We start from the raw sequence: 17,135 nt of genomic DNA on the forward strand, positions 1-17,135 counted from the left end.
TGGCATCCCTTCACTGGCTCCCCCTCCCTTTCTATATTCAGTATAAGCTCCTGCTGTCAACGTTTAATGCCCTCCATGGGCTGGCCCCTCCTTACTTATCAGACCTTCTTTCTCCTCACCTTCCCACTTGGGCCCTCTGTTCTAGTAGTCAAGGTCAGCTGTTCCAGCCCAGGATTTCCTCTGCCCCCATCCCGGATTCGCCTCTTTTCACTTGCTGCCCCTCACTCCTGGAACCTTCTTCCCCCACGAGCAAGGGCCATCACTTCTTTAACCAGCTTTAAAACAGAGTTGAAGACCATCTTGTTCAGAGAAGCATTCCCAGGCATTGCGTGATTATCATTTGCTGTTTGATGCTCTTTTTGTTGCCTGTTTTATTGAACCATTTCCTGTATTGCTATGTATTTTATATGTATTATCCTATTATTTCTTAGATTGTACACCATAGGCAGGTTTTCTCTTTTATATTTATTGTTTTTATGTACAAATCTACAGCGCTATATAAATAATAATAATAATGAAGCAACAGCAGTTAAAATGGAGTCAAACTGTATTATTTCTACAGTACAGATGTATCCTTGGTTTATTGCTTTGGAATGGAATGTTTGCTTCTCCATCCTATGTTAAAATACATGTTTATGCATCACTTATTTTTTAAAAAAAGGCTGCTAACTGGATTTTGGGCAAAAGGTGTAAAAGAGATATCACCATATATTTTACTAACATGGACTTACAATGAAAAGGGTTTTTTTGTTTGTTTGTTTGTTTTTTGTTTTTTGCCACAAAGTCATTATTGCTGCTTTACAGATCCTGGCTTTTGTTTATTTACTCCTTCAGAGAAAAACGTCTGATTTTGTATTTGCTTTGTTACTGTTTGCTTGCTTGTCATTTCCAGCAGTACCTTCTGCCCTTGTAATGGTCATTTTCTGACAACAGTGAAGACACTGTTACCATGTGAAAGCTGAGAATGTTAATACTATTTTCATATTGAAGATCTCCTTTGGGGTCCAAAACAAACTTTGAATTTGACCCTGTACCTCCAAATCAATCTATGTAACTGGCAAAATCTCAGTGCTTACAAGAACAGAAAATGCAGTTCCATAAGACTAGGTGTTAAACAATCAACAGTGCTTACCTTTACATCATCCAATTATATTCATTTTTACAGATTAATTTGTAAAACGACAGGCTTATATTGAGGATAATTTGAGGTAATTGTAAAAGTAATCAAGTCTTAAAATGTAGATGCTATTAAAGCACAGGAAAGTGGAGAATGTTTGGAGACATTTGACAAAGTAAAAAGGACATTGAAAAGTTTAGCATCAAAAAATGTAAGCAGGAACATACTGTTGTGCTTATATTTTATATTGTTATGATTAGCTGAGATGATATCGCCTAGCATAGCAAAATGACATTCCTTGTTCATTATACAACCTCTTATGGCTTTTGTGCCTTATTGGACATTTCACTGCAAACTGTCTGCAAATGGACATATTTATCTTGACTACAAACCTCAAAGCAAAAAAAAAAAAAAAAAAAAAAAGGTTGCAGATCTGAATTTCTACTGATGGACAACAGAGAAAGACCAAGCAGAGCGGATTTTGTTAGTGATGTACCTCTTTAATGAGATTCATGAAGCGGGTCCCAAAGCGCCATGGTTTGTGCCGATTACACTGTAACGAACTGACAGTCATCTGTGGGAACTGCTGGACAGCCACTGACACCACATGAACAGCATCATACATTAAAGCTGCGTCCGTCTGAAATGAAAATGCAAGCAATGCTGTGAAAGTGACCAACGGAAAGCGTGTGGCACACGAAAGGGAAAGACATGTCCTTCATGCCTCTGCTCTTCACAGAAGAAATGAATTATAGTATAATTGGCTTATTAAACAAAACCATTGCTGCTACGGGTCAAAGTACACATTACTTTCAAAGATATAATTACTGGCTATGTCTTTTTCTTATCCTACTGAACAAGAAAAGCATGGTGGGGTGGGGGAGTTCAGATTGGAAACGTAGTATGATAAGCACAGACAAGAGTAAGAGATGATGCAAGTTGTAGACAAACATCTGGATGTCAGATATTTTCTATTTCTCATTTATGCTTGCAAAGACTTTGATCCAAAGAATGTACCTGAGGTAAACAGTTCCAGCAGTTTCACTGCTTCGTAACTATTGGAAACCTGAGATTTGTAATTTGGCATAGTACTTAGAATTCTGTGTTGGTAGAAGAGAGGAGACCAGAGCTCTCTAGCACACAATTCTTAACTCACTATACTGCAAATCCAAGAATCCCACTGGTCAGAGCCATGGCAGTTAAAGTGGGATTAGACAGCTGTACTTGTGTAGTGTAGATACATACTGCCTCTAGATACACATTGCACTAATCAAAATTCTGAAGGCTTGTCAACAAACAAACAAAGCTGGGAAATACAGAAATTACAATCAGAAAGGGGAAAGACTGACTAGCTACTTTCCTCCTTATTTTTATTGTCATAGAAAATGGAAAAAAGTAATACATTTTAGTTTTATTGCTGAGAAGAAAATAATAAGAAACAAATTCCTTGTGTTTAATTTCTGTACTCGTCTCAGATTTCTCTGCCTTTCATGAGTATGCCCCCCCCCCAAAAAAAAAAAATAACCTGGTAGTATTTGAAAAGTAATTTAAAAACATGTTCATTAAGTGTCAGGAAATCCGGAAGTGGAGACTCCTGGATTGCAAAAATGTTCAAATTTCAGGAATTATTCTACACAAAATTTGCACTTTTTCTGCAGGAAAGAGCCTTTTCTGCACAAAAAACAGTATCCCTGCACAAAAATATTATTTTTGATGCAGAAAATGCTCTTTCCTGCACAGAATTTTTTTCTTTTTCTTTTTTCCTTTTTTTTTTTTTTTTTTTTTTTTGTTGTTGTTAAAAAAAAGTATGAATTCTGCACCAGATTGGAAATAGTCTTGAACAATTGCACAGCAAGAAGAAAATTTCTAATATTACACATGGCTTCCTATGAGAACAAAATTAGCAAAGAATTATGTCCTAGGAGAAGCCTTAAGACTTTCCAGCCAGCACATCTTCCTCACAAGTTTGCTTTCATATAATGAATATAACATGTATGCTGGCGCGACATCATTTATTTTACCAAATCCGTTCTAAGATAAGCCTTGTTTTATTGCTGCTTTATGAGTCTGGCTTGTGTGAGAGTGTGTCTATGGTTCAAATGCCACAATAAAGAAATCACAGTGCCTGGTAATTTTTATTTGTTTGGCCACCCTGATTCTACTTGTAAAAGGAACCAAGAGGTGGTAAGTGGGCAGAATGCATGTGGATGTCCTGATAATCTGTATCAGTCCTTATTGTGACAGAAAAAAACTGTCCCAATCACAAATAAGTGTGTATGATGTGTGTGTTTACATGTGTGGTGTCCTTGAGGCAGGGATTAGGCCCATGACGAGTGTAACATGCATGCTCAAGCTTTTGTCTTGAACTGAGAAGGCACCTTCATAGACTGGGATATGAGATCTGTAAGGCAACATGATTTACATAAAAGGACCTGTTGCTGCTCCTCATTGACAAAATTAGTGATCTGTGAAATGAGGTCATTAATGATAGGAAGCCTGGAGATTACTGGATTTGTTTTAACAGAGCATAATACAGATTGCATTTCTTCCATTTCTTTTTATGCAAATGAATCCCAACTCATTTTACAATAAAACAAAACATAAAAATGCAAAAGTGTTCTCCACTGTTATAGACCATAAGTTGGTGCTAAAAGAGAAAACATAAGTTTAGATGTAAATGAGTCTCCTGTGGTGCCATTTCAAAACCAAAAAGGGGATAAATCTTAGGTTAGAAATAGCTTGTAGAACAGCATCACATAATTCCTGGAGCATCTAGTGCTGCACTCAGACTTTTACTTCTGTCAAAACATCAGTTGTCCCAAATTGTTCACTGACTTATAACTCAAAGTGCTTTTAAGGCTAATTTGATACCTTTGTAGGAACCAATATATCTCCTGAAACCTGTCATGACATGTTGAGTCTGCTTTGTGTAAGTTAAGAACCTGGAGGCAGCATTTCATGCCAGTTAAAGCCAAGGCAGCACTCTTTTCTTGCAGACATCATAAAACAAAAGCACAACCTACACGTCTAGCTCAAAGGCACAGAAGAAATGTTGCTGAATGTTCTCATAAATCTCTATCATTATCCTATTTGTAATCATTTGCTCACCCAAACATGTATATTTTAATAACTCTAGAAATACAACAGGAGTTCGAAATTCAAGGTTATGTGTTAAAATAAAAATTCAGTAGCAATTCTATCCAACTGTACCCTACCTGGATACACAAAAATGTAGTGATATAAATAATGTGAACTGGAAGTAACATCCCACTCATTTCACACATATAATTTGGCGCTCTGGCTGGAGTCCTTCCACAGAGTACAGAAATCATCAGAGAGGAGATCTCAGTCTGATTATCTCCTAGTTAACATGTTCCCAATGCCACTTTGTTGACTATGGGGCTGTGCACACAGGCCTTAAAGTCTGGCCTGGAGGTGGAGTCAGGGCATTGCATCCACATGACGCATGCCCCGACTCCACCCCCAGGCAGCGTGACACCGCACGCCACTCCACATGGCACATGGCTTTAAGTCGCTCCTTTGGCGCTGCGTCCACATGATGCAGCGCCAAAGGAACACCTCAAAGCCACAGTGCTGCAGCTATCACCCTTTCCAGGGTGCAAAAAGAAGCCATTTTTTGCAGCTTTTTTTTCTGCCCTGGAAAGGCCAGATCTGGGCTGTGGCGTGCAGTTGCCACAGCCCTGATCTGGAGAAAATGGAGGTGGTCTGCACAGTCCCTATATGGCTTATATGGCAAGGTAAGGTAGGCTGTTAAATTTTAAAAAGGAGCGTTCCCCCCCAACTCCTTTTTGATCTGACTCTTCTGGATTGGGGCAAGCTTGGTGCAGCTTCCAGCCATGTTCGGGGCATGTGTCATATAAATGCCACACCTCCATTGCAACCTAACAGTGGCCCTTTTGTCCTGTCTGTTTTGGGCCATTGTAGTCCAGTATCCCCTATAACTCCAGACTCTGGTTAAGCAAACCAATTTCTCAAAAGGAAAGGATTCCTTATCTCATATTTATCTGCTTTTTTCCAGCCTGCCCAAGCCAAGTTTCAGGCCTGGGAAGAAAGAAAAGAGGAATCATGTGAACAAAATTCTCTACATGTTCAAAACATTTCTTCTTTTCCTTCTTGGAATCATAAAATCATAGAATCATGGAAATATGGAATTGGAAGTGGCCTCGTGGGCCATCCAACCCCCTGCTCATTGCAGGACTTCCAGCCAGAACATTGAAAGCAGGTAGCTGTCCAGCCTCTTTTTGAAGACGTCCAGAGACAAGAGACCCCACCACATATCTAGATTATTCATTCCATTGTTAAACCACTTTTACTGTCATAGAATCACAGAATCGTAGAGTTGTAAGAGACCACAAGGGCCATCCAATCCAACCCCCTGCCATGCAGGAACTCTCAATCAAAGCCTACCTGACAGCCTTCCAGCCTCTGTTTAAAGACTTCCAAGGAAGGAGACTCCACCACTCTCACAGTGAGTGTGTTCCACTTTCGAACAGCCCTAACTGTCAGGAAGTTCCTCCTAATGTTGAGGTGTTTCTTCTATTGTTCAGCTGAAATCTACCCTCCTGCAGCTTAAAGTTGTTAGACCTGGTCCTACCCTCTGAGGCAACAAAGAACAGGCCATCTTCTCTTCACCAGGCTCAACATGACCAGCTCCTTCAGCCTTTCCTCATATGTTTTGCTCTGAACACCTCTTATCATCCTTGCTGTCCTTCCCTGAACCTGCTCCAACATGTCTATATCCTTAAAATGAGGCATCTAGAACTACACACATTACTCCAGATGATGCCTAACCAGAACATAATCTATTGGGACTATTACTTCCCTTGACTTGGAAACTATTCTTCTATTAATGCAGACTAAAATAGCATTCCCATGTTTTGCTACAGCATCAACTGCAGGTCATGTTCAATTTATGACCAACAATAATCCCATAGTCTTTTTGCTTGTACTACAGTTGAACTGTGTATTGCCCTCCCATATATGTGCATTTTGGTTTTGAGGCCTGAATGAAGAATTTTGCATTTGTCTCGATTGAATTTCATTTTATTAATTTCTGCCCTATTTTCTAGTTTATTTAGGCCCTTTTCAATTCTGTATGCTATCCTTCCCAGTTTTGTATCATCTGCAAACTTGATAAGGAGTGCCTCCACCTTGCCATCTAAGTAACTGATAAAAATGTTGAAGAGTAATGTCCCTGGGACAGAACTCTGAGGCATTCCAGTATGAGGCACAACCACTGATGACAGCTCTGAGAGTATAGTTTTCCAACCAATTATAAATTTATTTAATGGTGTTTCTGTGTATCCTATATTTAATTAGTTCACCAATCAAAATATTATGGGGGACTTTATCAAATGCTTTGCTGAAATCTAGACGAATGACACCCACAGGATTCTAAATCTACTAAACATGATTTTAAAAAGATACTGTATCATAGTTGTTTGTCAGGATTTGTTCTTAACATACCCATGCTGGTTTTTACTGATCACTGTGCTGTAATCAAGATACTAGCAGATATATTTCTGTATAATAAATTCTATGATTTCTCCAGGTATTAAATTCATGCTGACTGGCCTGTAGATTTCTTCTCTTATCTTGGGACAGCCTTTGAGTGTGGGGTGTTATCCTACTACGAAATGCCAATGTTGACCCACTGATCAAAACAGGATACATATTTGCATTAAATATTTATGTGCTAATTTATATACAGTATAGATTTATTTAGAAATAATTGCTATCTTTCAAATGGAATTTTAAAAAAATAACACAAAAGCCTGCAGTCTGTGTAAATGCTAAGCATGCACTGTGGTTGTTACTCGATACTTTTTCTGACTACTTATCCTGAAATTTGACATGGGATGGACAAACCTATTGTCCTCTAAAAGTCCTTCAAATAGAGGACTGAAAGTACTGATGTGAGAGTCTTCTGACCTTGATTTCTTCTGCAGCAAATGCACAACTATTGTGTCAGTAAATTTCCAGTTAGATGAAGTGTTACAATTTTAAGATGCAGAAAATATAAACTGCATTTTTAGGTTTCTACTGAAAATGCCTCAGCATGACATTAATTTAGGATGGATACTTCTTTCAGGATAATATTCTTTCTTCTTTTAATACTTCAAAAGAAGTGCTTACTCCTCAGAGACAAAATCCTACTTTAGCTCTTACCATCACAAATCCTAGATTCTTTCAAACCTTAATCTACAAATGCTATGTATTCTTGATTTATCAGTATAAAAGAATGGTTAGTTGCTCAAGAAAGGGACAATTAAGAAATAGCTAGAATTTAGATTATTAAACCCACCATTTTTCACTTAAAATGTTAATAGGCAAATATGATTATTTTAATTAACTAATATCTTCACTAATTAAAGCCTCCTGAGATATATAGACTTCAGTACAAGAGACAGTCCCATGGATTAATTATAATAATCAGGATGATATTTAATGGAGTGTACTGTTAAATTCCCTTCTAATAAAGCATATGTCTTTATTTAATTATTTAGGATATTTTCAGTAATTATTCTTATTGATTCCACTTTCAGTTCTTCATTCTCAAGAATGAAACTATATCTGTATGCATTTATCATCAGAACAAAATAATAACTGAAGCATTGCATTGGTAACTGAGTCAAAATGTATAGTCAATGGGATCCTAATCCATCTTCTGGGTCCTTATCACACAGTGTTGTTATATCACCATAAGCAGGTATGGTCCCACCTTTTTTTCAGCATTACTGCATGGTCCCATGGTTCTCCTGGTACTGTGATGTACATTTATTAGGAACATAATTTTTTATACTAAAAATAACCTTTTAATGATCCCCTTTCCTGCTTTGATTCAGTAGCCAAACTGAGTATAGGTGTCTCATTCCATTTTATAGTGAGAATGATCTTTTAGTGGGTTTGGTGTGCATCTTAAAAGTCTGCTAGTTGAGCGATTGGAGATCACACTCCACATACTTCTCCCATGAGTAAAGTGTCATGGAGCCATCCCCACACATTTCTCCTGTTGGTAAAGAGTAATGGAGCCATCATTTGGTATTAACGGTAACTCCCCTTAATACCAAATGATGGCGCCATGACACTTTAATGATGGGAGAAGTGTGCAGGGATAGCTCCATAACACTTTACACATGGGAAAAGGATGACAGAAGCACATGGAGGCAGGAGCCCTGGTGACGCAGTGGTTAAATGCCTGTACTGCAGCCATTCACTCAAAACCACAAGATTGCGAGTTCAAGACCAGCAAAAGGGCCCAAGCTCGACTCAGGCTTGCATCCTTCCGAGGTCGCTAAAATGTGTACCCAGACTGTTGGGGGCAAATTAGCTTACTTGCTAATTAGCTTACTTGCTGTTCACCGCTATGATCTTTGGAATAGCGGTATATAAATAAAACAAATTATTATTATTATTATTATTATTACTATTATTATTAATCTTTGTCCCCCAGTCGCACAATTAGCCAAGTTTAAGGATGGGAGAATAACGCTGTCCCTCTCTTATGATAATCTCCAGTGTGAGCTCTGAGCAGTGATGGGTGCATTGTAAGGATGTGATCATATTATTACAGCATAATTAGGTATGAGCAAAGCAGTTTTGAACAGGACATCCTGAAACAATTGACTAATCTGATAAGCACATTTGTCTTCCACAGGAGAAACAAATAAAAAAAATGGTGGAGGATGGTGTGGTCTATTTCTCTACCTATAGCACCTCTTTTTATGAAAGATTTGGACAATTATAGGTATGCCATATGCCATCATGCTGTAATAGATTACGGCTATTTTTTTTAAAAAAAAAAATACATCGAACCAAACCAGCCATGAAGCACAAAGTGGAGTAAATGAGGGTGATGATAACAGAATAAATGCAGGTGAAAATGTGCACATCATGCTGTTACAGGGCCAATGTGGCAAGGTTGTAATGCACAGCATCAACTTGTCTGAATGGGGCAAACCCCCCCCCCCCTTTTCTGGCATTTTCCTACTTGGAGGATGCATGGCCCAAACCTGGTCCTGGTGCTGGCAGTCCAGATGACATCTGGCATGTCCCACAACACAGCCAGAACATAACAAGGTTAAAATGAATTAAAATAATTGTATCTGTAGTTGGTTGACAGACTGAACTCACAGGTTGCTCACTAATGGCTCCTCTTCATCCTGGAGAGATATAACTAGTGGGGTGCCACAGGGTTTGGTCCTGAGCCTAGTGCTATTCAACATCTTTATCAACTACTTGGATGAAAGAACAGAGAGCATGCTTATCAAATTTTCATATGACACCAAATTAAGATTAGCAGCTAATAGTCCAGAAGACAGGATCAGACTTTAGCAGATTAGACAGCTGGCTCAAAACTACAAAATGAATTTCAACAGGGAGAAATGTAAGGTGCCACACCTAGGCAAAAAAAAAAAAAAAGTTAAAGGGTCAGATATAAGCTGTGTGACACCTAGCTTGACAACAGTTGAATAAAAAGGATCTATGGCAGTTTACAGACTGCCCATTTGGGGTGGCCTGTTCCCGCCCCTTTCCCCATAGGATCAGGGCCTCAGCTGCCAGAACGGCAGCCTCCGAGGCCCCGATCCACCACTTTCCAGGCCGTGGGGAAGCGGCAAAAGGCCGCTTCCCCACGGCCTGGAAAGGGGTGTCCTTGGGGCTTCATGCTTCATGCCCCAAGGACACCCGATGGTGGTGGGGAGGAGGAGGAAGGGGCCACTCGGCCCCTTTCTCCCTTGCATTGTTGGCGCAGCCATCTAAAGGCTGCACCAGCAACACAAACCACGAAAGGAGCTCCGTTTCGGAGCTCCTTCTCATGCCGTGGAAAGGGCGCTCTATGCACCCTCGCACAGCGCGACAACATTATGTCCACGCCGCCCCATTTGGAGGCGGTGCATTTGTGACGTTGTAATGCAGCGCCATGTGTATAGGGCGCCGCCATTTTGTACGTCCTGGGGACGTACTAGGGTTAGGTGCATACATAAGGCACGCACTTTCCCTAACCCTAGTACGTCCCCAGGACGTACTTTATGCACGTCTATAATGGGCCTAAGAGTCTTAGTAGACCACAATCTGAACACAAATCAACTGTGTGATACAACAGCTAAAAATGTCAATATGATCCTAGGCTGCATCAATAGAATATAGTGTCTAGATCAAGGGAAGAAATAGTGCCACTCTATTTTGCTTTGGTCAGGCCTCAGTTGGAATACCATGTCCAGTTCCGGACAACACAGTTCAAAAAGGAAGTTGATAAGCTGGAGTGTGTCCAGAAGAAGCTGGATGGCCATCCTCTGGGAGTTGGGAATGCTTTGATTGTGTATTCCTTCATGACAGGGGTTGGATTAGATGGTCCTTGTGGCCTCTTCAAACTCTATGATTCTATGATTGTACTTGTTGTTCCAAAACTTCTGGAAAGATCTGGAGCCTTCTGTTCCTGCAACACTGTGATTGTCTGCACTTGTGTAGTACTGGACCATCTGGCACATCTACTGCCGCTGCGGGTGTCCTGGAAAGTGGCCAAATGGCTGATAAAGCCAACTCAGCTCCCAAACAAACAAATCCCTGACTGGCAGAGCCAGAGCCAAGTAACAATGGCGGGATACAAACCGCCATATAGTACGTATAGGATACGTACTAGGGTTAGGAAGGGGCGGTGCTTCCGCACCCCCCTAACCCTAGTATGTATCCTATACGTACAAGATGGCGGCGCCCCTTCTACATGGGCGCCGCCATCTTTACGTACTGGACGCATAGCGTCCAGACGTGTCGCGGCGCCTATGACGTCGCGAGTCCGCGCCAGGCACCTCGCGACATCATAGAGGCGCCGCAAAAAGAAGCTCCGAAATGGAGCTTCTTTTTTGCTCCGCGCGGGAGCCGCGCGGTTTGACTGCTGCAGCTCCCGCTCGGAGCAAACGGCGGCGGCGGGGAAGCGCCGCAAAGCGGCGGTTTGTATCCCGCCAAAGTCTTTGAGTCTAAGTGCAGTATCACAAGAGGTATTACCAAAAGAGTTGTCGAGACATCCGAGGTCCAGGGTATCAGATAGGTAGGTCAATAAGGCGGTCCAAGGTCAAGGGTTCCAGATAATCAAGATGGGTCAGCAGTCCAAGAAGCAAGGATTCAGGAGCTAGAGACAGAGTCTTTCATCAAGAAGGTCAGATAATCACTGGCAACTGCACATGCTCCAACTGCCAAAATAGGCAGGCAGCAGGCGTTTAGGTGTGTCTGATTTGCAGCTTGTTTCTGATAAAGCCTCTGTGACCTTTGAAGGCCCTACTTTTCAGCTTGATCCTCCCTGAAGGTAGGCACATTTCCCTGATCCTTCTCTATGTCCACAGACTCGACCATGGGCAGACTTGAGTGCTGAACCTTTGGAGAGGCCCCAGACTCTGCTACAGCAGAGCTAGGACCTGCTCCCCAATTGCAGGCTCAGGTCCCAAAGGCTCTGGCTCATCCTCTGAGTCCTCTGAGTCATCTTCCAGGCTGGGCATGACAGCAGGTCATTTGTTCTGAGGTGACCCAGCATATTACCATCACTGGGCATCTTTTAGGAATAGGCCCTAAGGGAAAATGTCCAGATGTGAGACAAAGGTGAAGGGGTTATCTTTGGTCATTCAGGAGCTATGATGAGTCAGCAACTGAGCTGTGCTGAGTCGCAGGAGGTGACATCATAGGCTGAAAGGTGCAAAGTCATACTACAATGGGGAACTGTAAATATGTAACACAGCAGGAAGAGGCTGACAAAGTGCCCAAGCCTGGAACATATATTTAAGAGGTGGAGTCTCTTTGTACAGTGTGGGTTGATTGTGCTGTGTGTTATGCAAGTAACTTTGTCAGAGAGAACGAGAGTATATACAGTGCAACCAGAAGTAAAGTGCCTCCTTGAGAGATATCAGCGTGTTGTCTTCTTTGCCACTTCTGGGAGAGGGAAAAGGAGTTCTCCAGCCTGCACAGAGCTTCATGTTGCTTCTTTGGTGGCCATCCAGGTGCACAGTTTCAGCATAGTGCAACGCAGTTTGCACAATCATGTTAAGAGTTCTGACCAAACAAGTGAGTAACCCATGGCGGCAGCAGCAGACACTGGGAGGGTCAGTGAGCTGCCTGTGCAGACAGCCATTATAGCATGGAAATGGGGACTGAGATAAAGGTGGCAGCTGCAGGGCAGGATACGTGGGGCAAGGCCTCAGAAAAGGCCTACAGGACTAGGAATTTACAGTCATTACCAATTAATTGTGTAGTCTTCTATTAGTTTTGAAAAGGAAGCAATATCTGTTCTCATGGTAATAGGTTTAAGCATGACCAAAAACCCCAAATCAAGAAAGCATTTCCATCTACAGTCGGCCCTTCTTATACACGGATTTCAGCATACATGGTTTGAAAATGTTCCAAAAAGGTATAAATTTACTTTGATGTTCCATTTTTTATTAGGGACACCATTTTGCTATGTCATTATACTTAATGGGACTTGAGCATACACGGATTTTGTTACACACGGGGGATCTTGGAACCAAACCACAGCGTATAACAAGGATCCACTGTATATCTTTGGCAAGATATGATTTCACAGAGAAGGGTTAAGATCTGGGAGAAGGGGATTAAATGGTCATAGTGTTTTCCAGGAGCAAATCCAATGAAATGTCAGGAAGTATGGGAGGATACAGACAGGCACCTCCATGGCGCTGATTTTTGCCCCTCGTCAGCACCGCACCAACCCCACAGCATGACACCGAGGCACACCCTAAAAAGAAGCCGCCTAGAGCAGCTTCTTTTTAGGAGCACCATAATGGTGCTCACATGTATTGACACTGAGCGAGTGCCATTTGGGCGTGCAAATGCCCACGCATTATAGTTGTGTGCCCCATGTGGGCGGGGTGCTGGCAAGATGGTGCATGGGCGCGTATGGACACCCAGCCCTCCGGAGCCCTAAAATTGGCCCCAGGATGACGCTTTTGGCTGTCAGTATAGGGCCTATGTTTCCTCATCAGTTGAAGTCATTTGAAGCTGTAACAAATTATTTTCTCCCCACCTCCCATGCTTTGTATTCACCTGTAAATCTTATATCAGTTACAATGTACACAAAGATGAGTGTTTTCTTCTTTATCTTAAAAATCTGGGCACTGAAGGTTAGTCTTCCAGTGATCCAAGTGAGGCTAATATGGGTCCTTTAACTCTGTTTTCGGCCCTTACCACTGCATTTCCTGAACAAAATTTTAATGAAGTCATATTAAGCCAGTAGCATATGGATTTAAAGCTACGGTTTCAGTTTTATGAGCCCAGATGGAGTCTGATTCAATGACATTTTCTCCTCTAGCAAATCTTTCAAATACAGAGGAGAATATGAGACAGTGGTTTAATTCTACAGAGTTGTGTGATAGTTTTGAAGATGTGTGCTGAACCAGGTATACTGACTCTTAATGTGTTAAAGAGGCTTCAATGTGCTTTTAGCTATTTTAATGTTTTTAAATGGACTGTATTTAATGCATTTTTGATTTTTGTATTTCAGACTATTTTAGCCATATTGTTTTAATGTATGGGATAAATGATTTAGGCTCTATATAGGAGATAGCCAGGATATATCTATCTATAGATATAGATATATATAGGGAGGGCTAATAAATTAAATACGTACATGCATAAATAAGATCCTCTAAAGCACTTGGTATTTGAGCTGTATATGTAATCAATTTAGTTTAGTCTTGCTATTTTGCAAAGCAAATTTGCTTTGTTTCCCTAGAACATTTACTAAATAAATAAAAACATATACTTAGAGAAAAATATTTAATATGTCTGAAATCCCCTTTAAACACCTTCTTCCCATCCCACCTTGTCCCTTTTTGAAATTATTTATCATTAAGATTTTTAAAAACACAGAACTAATAAATACATTCTTCTCCTTATACTTCAATACTTGCTTGTACTGTAGAAATTCTAAGTATATGTCATTTCTCTATATCCACTCACAAGGAGATAATATGTAATATGTAACATGATCAGAATGGTTTATTTATTCTGCATTCATTATAACAATGTATTAATCTCTCCTTTTAGACGTTTCCCTGCCATGTGTTCATATCATATATTCATGGGGGTCTGGACCCTCTCTAATGTGCCTATTCTTCACAGATTCACTTCCATACCTTGTTTTTCAAAACCAATGTCTGAAGCAAGATTCTGGAATGTATTCAGGTGCACGTTCTTAACACTTTCCATGTGACTGGAAACCATGTATACCTTGAGAGTAAGCCACACCTCTCCTTTCTTTGCCCATGAGGATCAGCTTCCACACTAGGTGATACCAACCCCAACAAAGCCGGGGTGGGTGGGTTGTATATGTTAGCACTGTCCAAAACTTCAACAATCTCAGCTCACAGTGAACTGAACTGGAAATAAGCAAAGCTCTTTTCAAAATAATAATAAAGTAACTGGGCTTATTTCCAAGTCAGTCTAACTTTGGAGGAATATTACCAAGAGGCAATAAAAATACATAGAAATCGGTTAAAATAATTGTTCTTTAGCTCATATATCAACTTTTAGGACTCTCTCTTTTTTAAATATAGATCACTGTCCCCTTCTCCATGAAACTTTAAAGGTTTCTGACCTAGGCCCACCTCTGTATCCTCTTTTCTTTCAGAATAATGGTCCATTTGGGGTTGCACAACCTAGGGGAATAAGCAAAGCCTGTTTTGGATAGCCTCCAAATGGAAAGGGTGCTCTTGCACAGAAAAAAATCCTGCACATATTCATCAGTATCCTTGATTCCCCCAGAAGAGACAACTATTTCTGCATATTTCTTCCATCTCTGCCAAGAACATGCTAAGTTATTGGCATTTCCATAAAACTACCAAAGAAAAGGAAGGTACAAATCATAAAATTATTTCACCTATTTGTGTTCAGTTTGATAGATATAATTATTTTCTATGGTCTAATAGAAGTCTATATATTACTTGAAAGATCTGCTCCGGGTCCTTTTATGCCATATGATTTCTGTGTAAAGCCTGGAACCCTGTTTCTCCTATCTGAAATGAACAATGACTTGTTCTCTCTAGGCATTTTCTAGGTCCTCCAGCATGATTTTGTGGTATGCTTATGCCAGATGTTGACCAGAGTCATGCTAGATGGCCTACAAAATAATAATAAAATAATAAAAATTTTATTTGTATACCGCCCTTCCAATGATCAGGGCGGTGAACAACAGATTTCAGTACAATAAAAATACATATACATATATTGAACAACAATATTAAAACCCAATATTAAAACCCCATCAACCAGCTACCATCGCTGTCGAAGGGTGGAGGGGAAGACTAGCTGGAGCTTGATTCAGGGAACGCTAGCCGAAACAGGAAGGTTTTTAGCTCCCTCCTGAACTGGGTCAGGGAGGTGGCTGAGTGGAGCTCTATGGGCAGCGTATTCCAGAGGGCCGGGGCGACGATGGTATATGACCTCCTTGCTGTGGAGGCTAGTCTAGCCCCTGGGACCCTCAGTAGTTGCTGCCCAGATGTTCTGAGGGTGCGGGGCAGAATGTATGGGGAGAGGCAGTCCTCCAGGTATCCTGGGCCCAAGCCATGTAGGGCTTTATAGGTTATAACCAACACCTTGTATTGTGCCCGGAAGCGAATGGGCAGCCATTGTAGATCTTTAAGTACAGGTGTAATATGACTGGCCCTGGAAGTGCCAGTGACCAGTCTGGCTGCCATATTCTGTACCATCTGTAGCTTCCGGGTGTGGTACAAGGGTTGCCCCATGTAGAGCGCATTGCAGAAATCCAATCGAGAGGTTACCAGAGCGTGTACTACCGTTTCAAGGTCCCTCTGGGCCAGGTATGGGCGCAGCTGGCGAATAAGCCGAAGCTGATAACAGGTGCTCTTGACCGTCGCATCCACCTGAGCTGTAAGGTGAAGCGACGAATCAAGAAGCACCCCCAGACTGTGCACGGAGTCCTTCACAGGGAACGTGATCCCGTTCAGGACAGGTGGAACCACCGCCATTCCTGGACCAGGGGAACCTATCACAAGTACCTCCGTTTTCTCTGGATTCAGACTGAGTCGGTTTTCCCTCATCCAGCCCATTACCGACTCCAGACAGGCCACGAGAGGAGAGACGCCATTCTCAGTCACTGCATCAGTCGGAGACATAGAGAAAACTATTTGGGTGTCATCAGCATACTGATAACCCCGCGCCCCATGTCTCCGGATGATCTCTCCCAGCGGTTTCATGTAAATGTTAAAAAGCATGGAAGACAGAATGGCTCATTGAGGGACCCCAGATGTAAGGGTCCTCTTATCGGAGCACACGTCTCCCAGCTGCACCATCTGGAACCTCCCAGAGAGGTAGGACGGGAACCACTGGAGCGCAGTGCCCCCAATTCCCACCTCTGCTAGGCGCTCCAGAAGGATACCATGGTCTATGGTATCGAAAGCCGCTGAGATGTCCAAGAGCACCAACAGGGACACGCTTCCCCTGTCGATGCCCAGATGGAGATCATCGACCAAGGCGACCATGGCTGTCTCAACCCTGTAACCCGCCCGAAAGCCGGTTTGAAATGGGTCCAGATAATCCGTTTCATCCAAGATCGATTGAAGCTGGATTGCAACCGCCCTCTCGATCACCTTCCCCAAAAATGGCAGTAGCGATACTAGCCGATAATTATTATGCATCAGGGGGTCGAGGGAGGGCTTTTTTAGCAGCGGTTTTACAGTGGCCAATTTCAAGCTGGATGGAAATTGCCCATCCCTCAGAGATGTATTTATGATCCGGTGTAACCGTGAAGTTACTACCGGTCCCCCCTGAGCCGCTAGCCATGAGGGACAGGGATCGAGGGAGCAGGTTGTCTTCCGAATGCTTCCAAGGATCTTGGAATGCCTAAAGAAGTGCTTTCTAGGAGTCTTTAGATTCTCCAGGCAGAAGCATACCATAGAATTGTGTTGCAGGACCTGGAAAATACTTAGAGAGAACATATTTTTTCCAACATATGAAAGTGAACCATGCTATATGAACT

At 41.8% G+C, this 17,135-nt stretch overlaps 1 protein-coding gene across 2 annotated transcripts in view; it reads right to left on the bottom strand.

Moving 5' to 3' along the window:
- The window catches only part of GRIK2 (glutamate ionotropic receptor kainate type subunit 2), a 655,273-nt gene that overhangs the window by 276,941 nt on the left and 361,197 nt on the right, over window positions 1-17,135 (bottom strand). For both annotated transcript variants that reach the window (XM_089530680.1, XM_089530679.1), the window contains exon 7: window positions 1,614-1,757. In XM_089530680.1, coding sequence (XP_089386806.1) covers window positions 1,614-1,757 — 144 coding nt within the window. The remainder of the gene's footprint in view (window positions 1-1,613; window positions 1,758-17,135) is intronic.

Source organism: Sceloporus occidentalis, unplaced genomic scaffold, assembly GCF_023333645.1.
Source record: "Sceloporus occidentalis isolate IW3139 unplaced genomic scaffold, rSceOcc1.0.p SCAF_6, whole genome shotgun sequence".
NCBI lineage: Eukaryota > Metazoa > Chordata > Lepidosauria > Squamata > Phrynosomatidae > Sceloporus > Sceloporus occidentalis.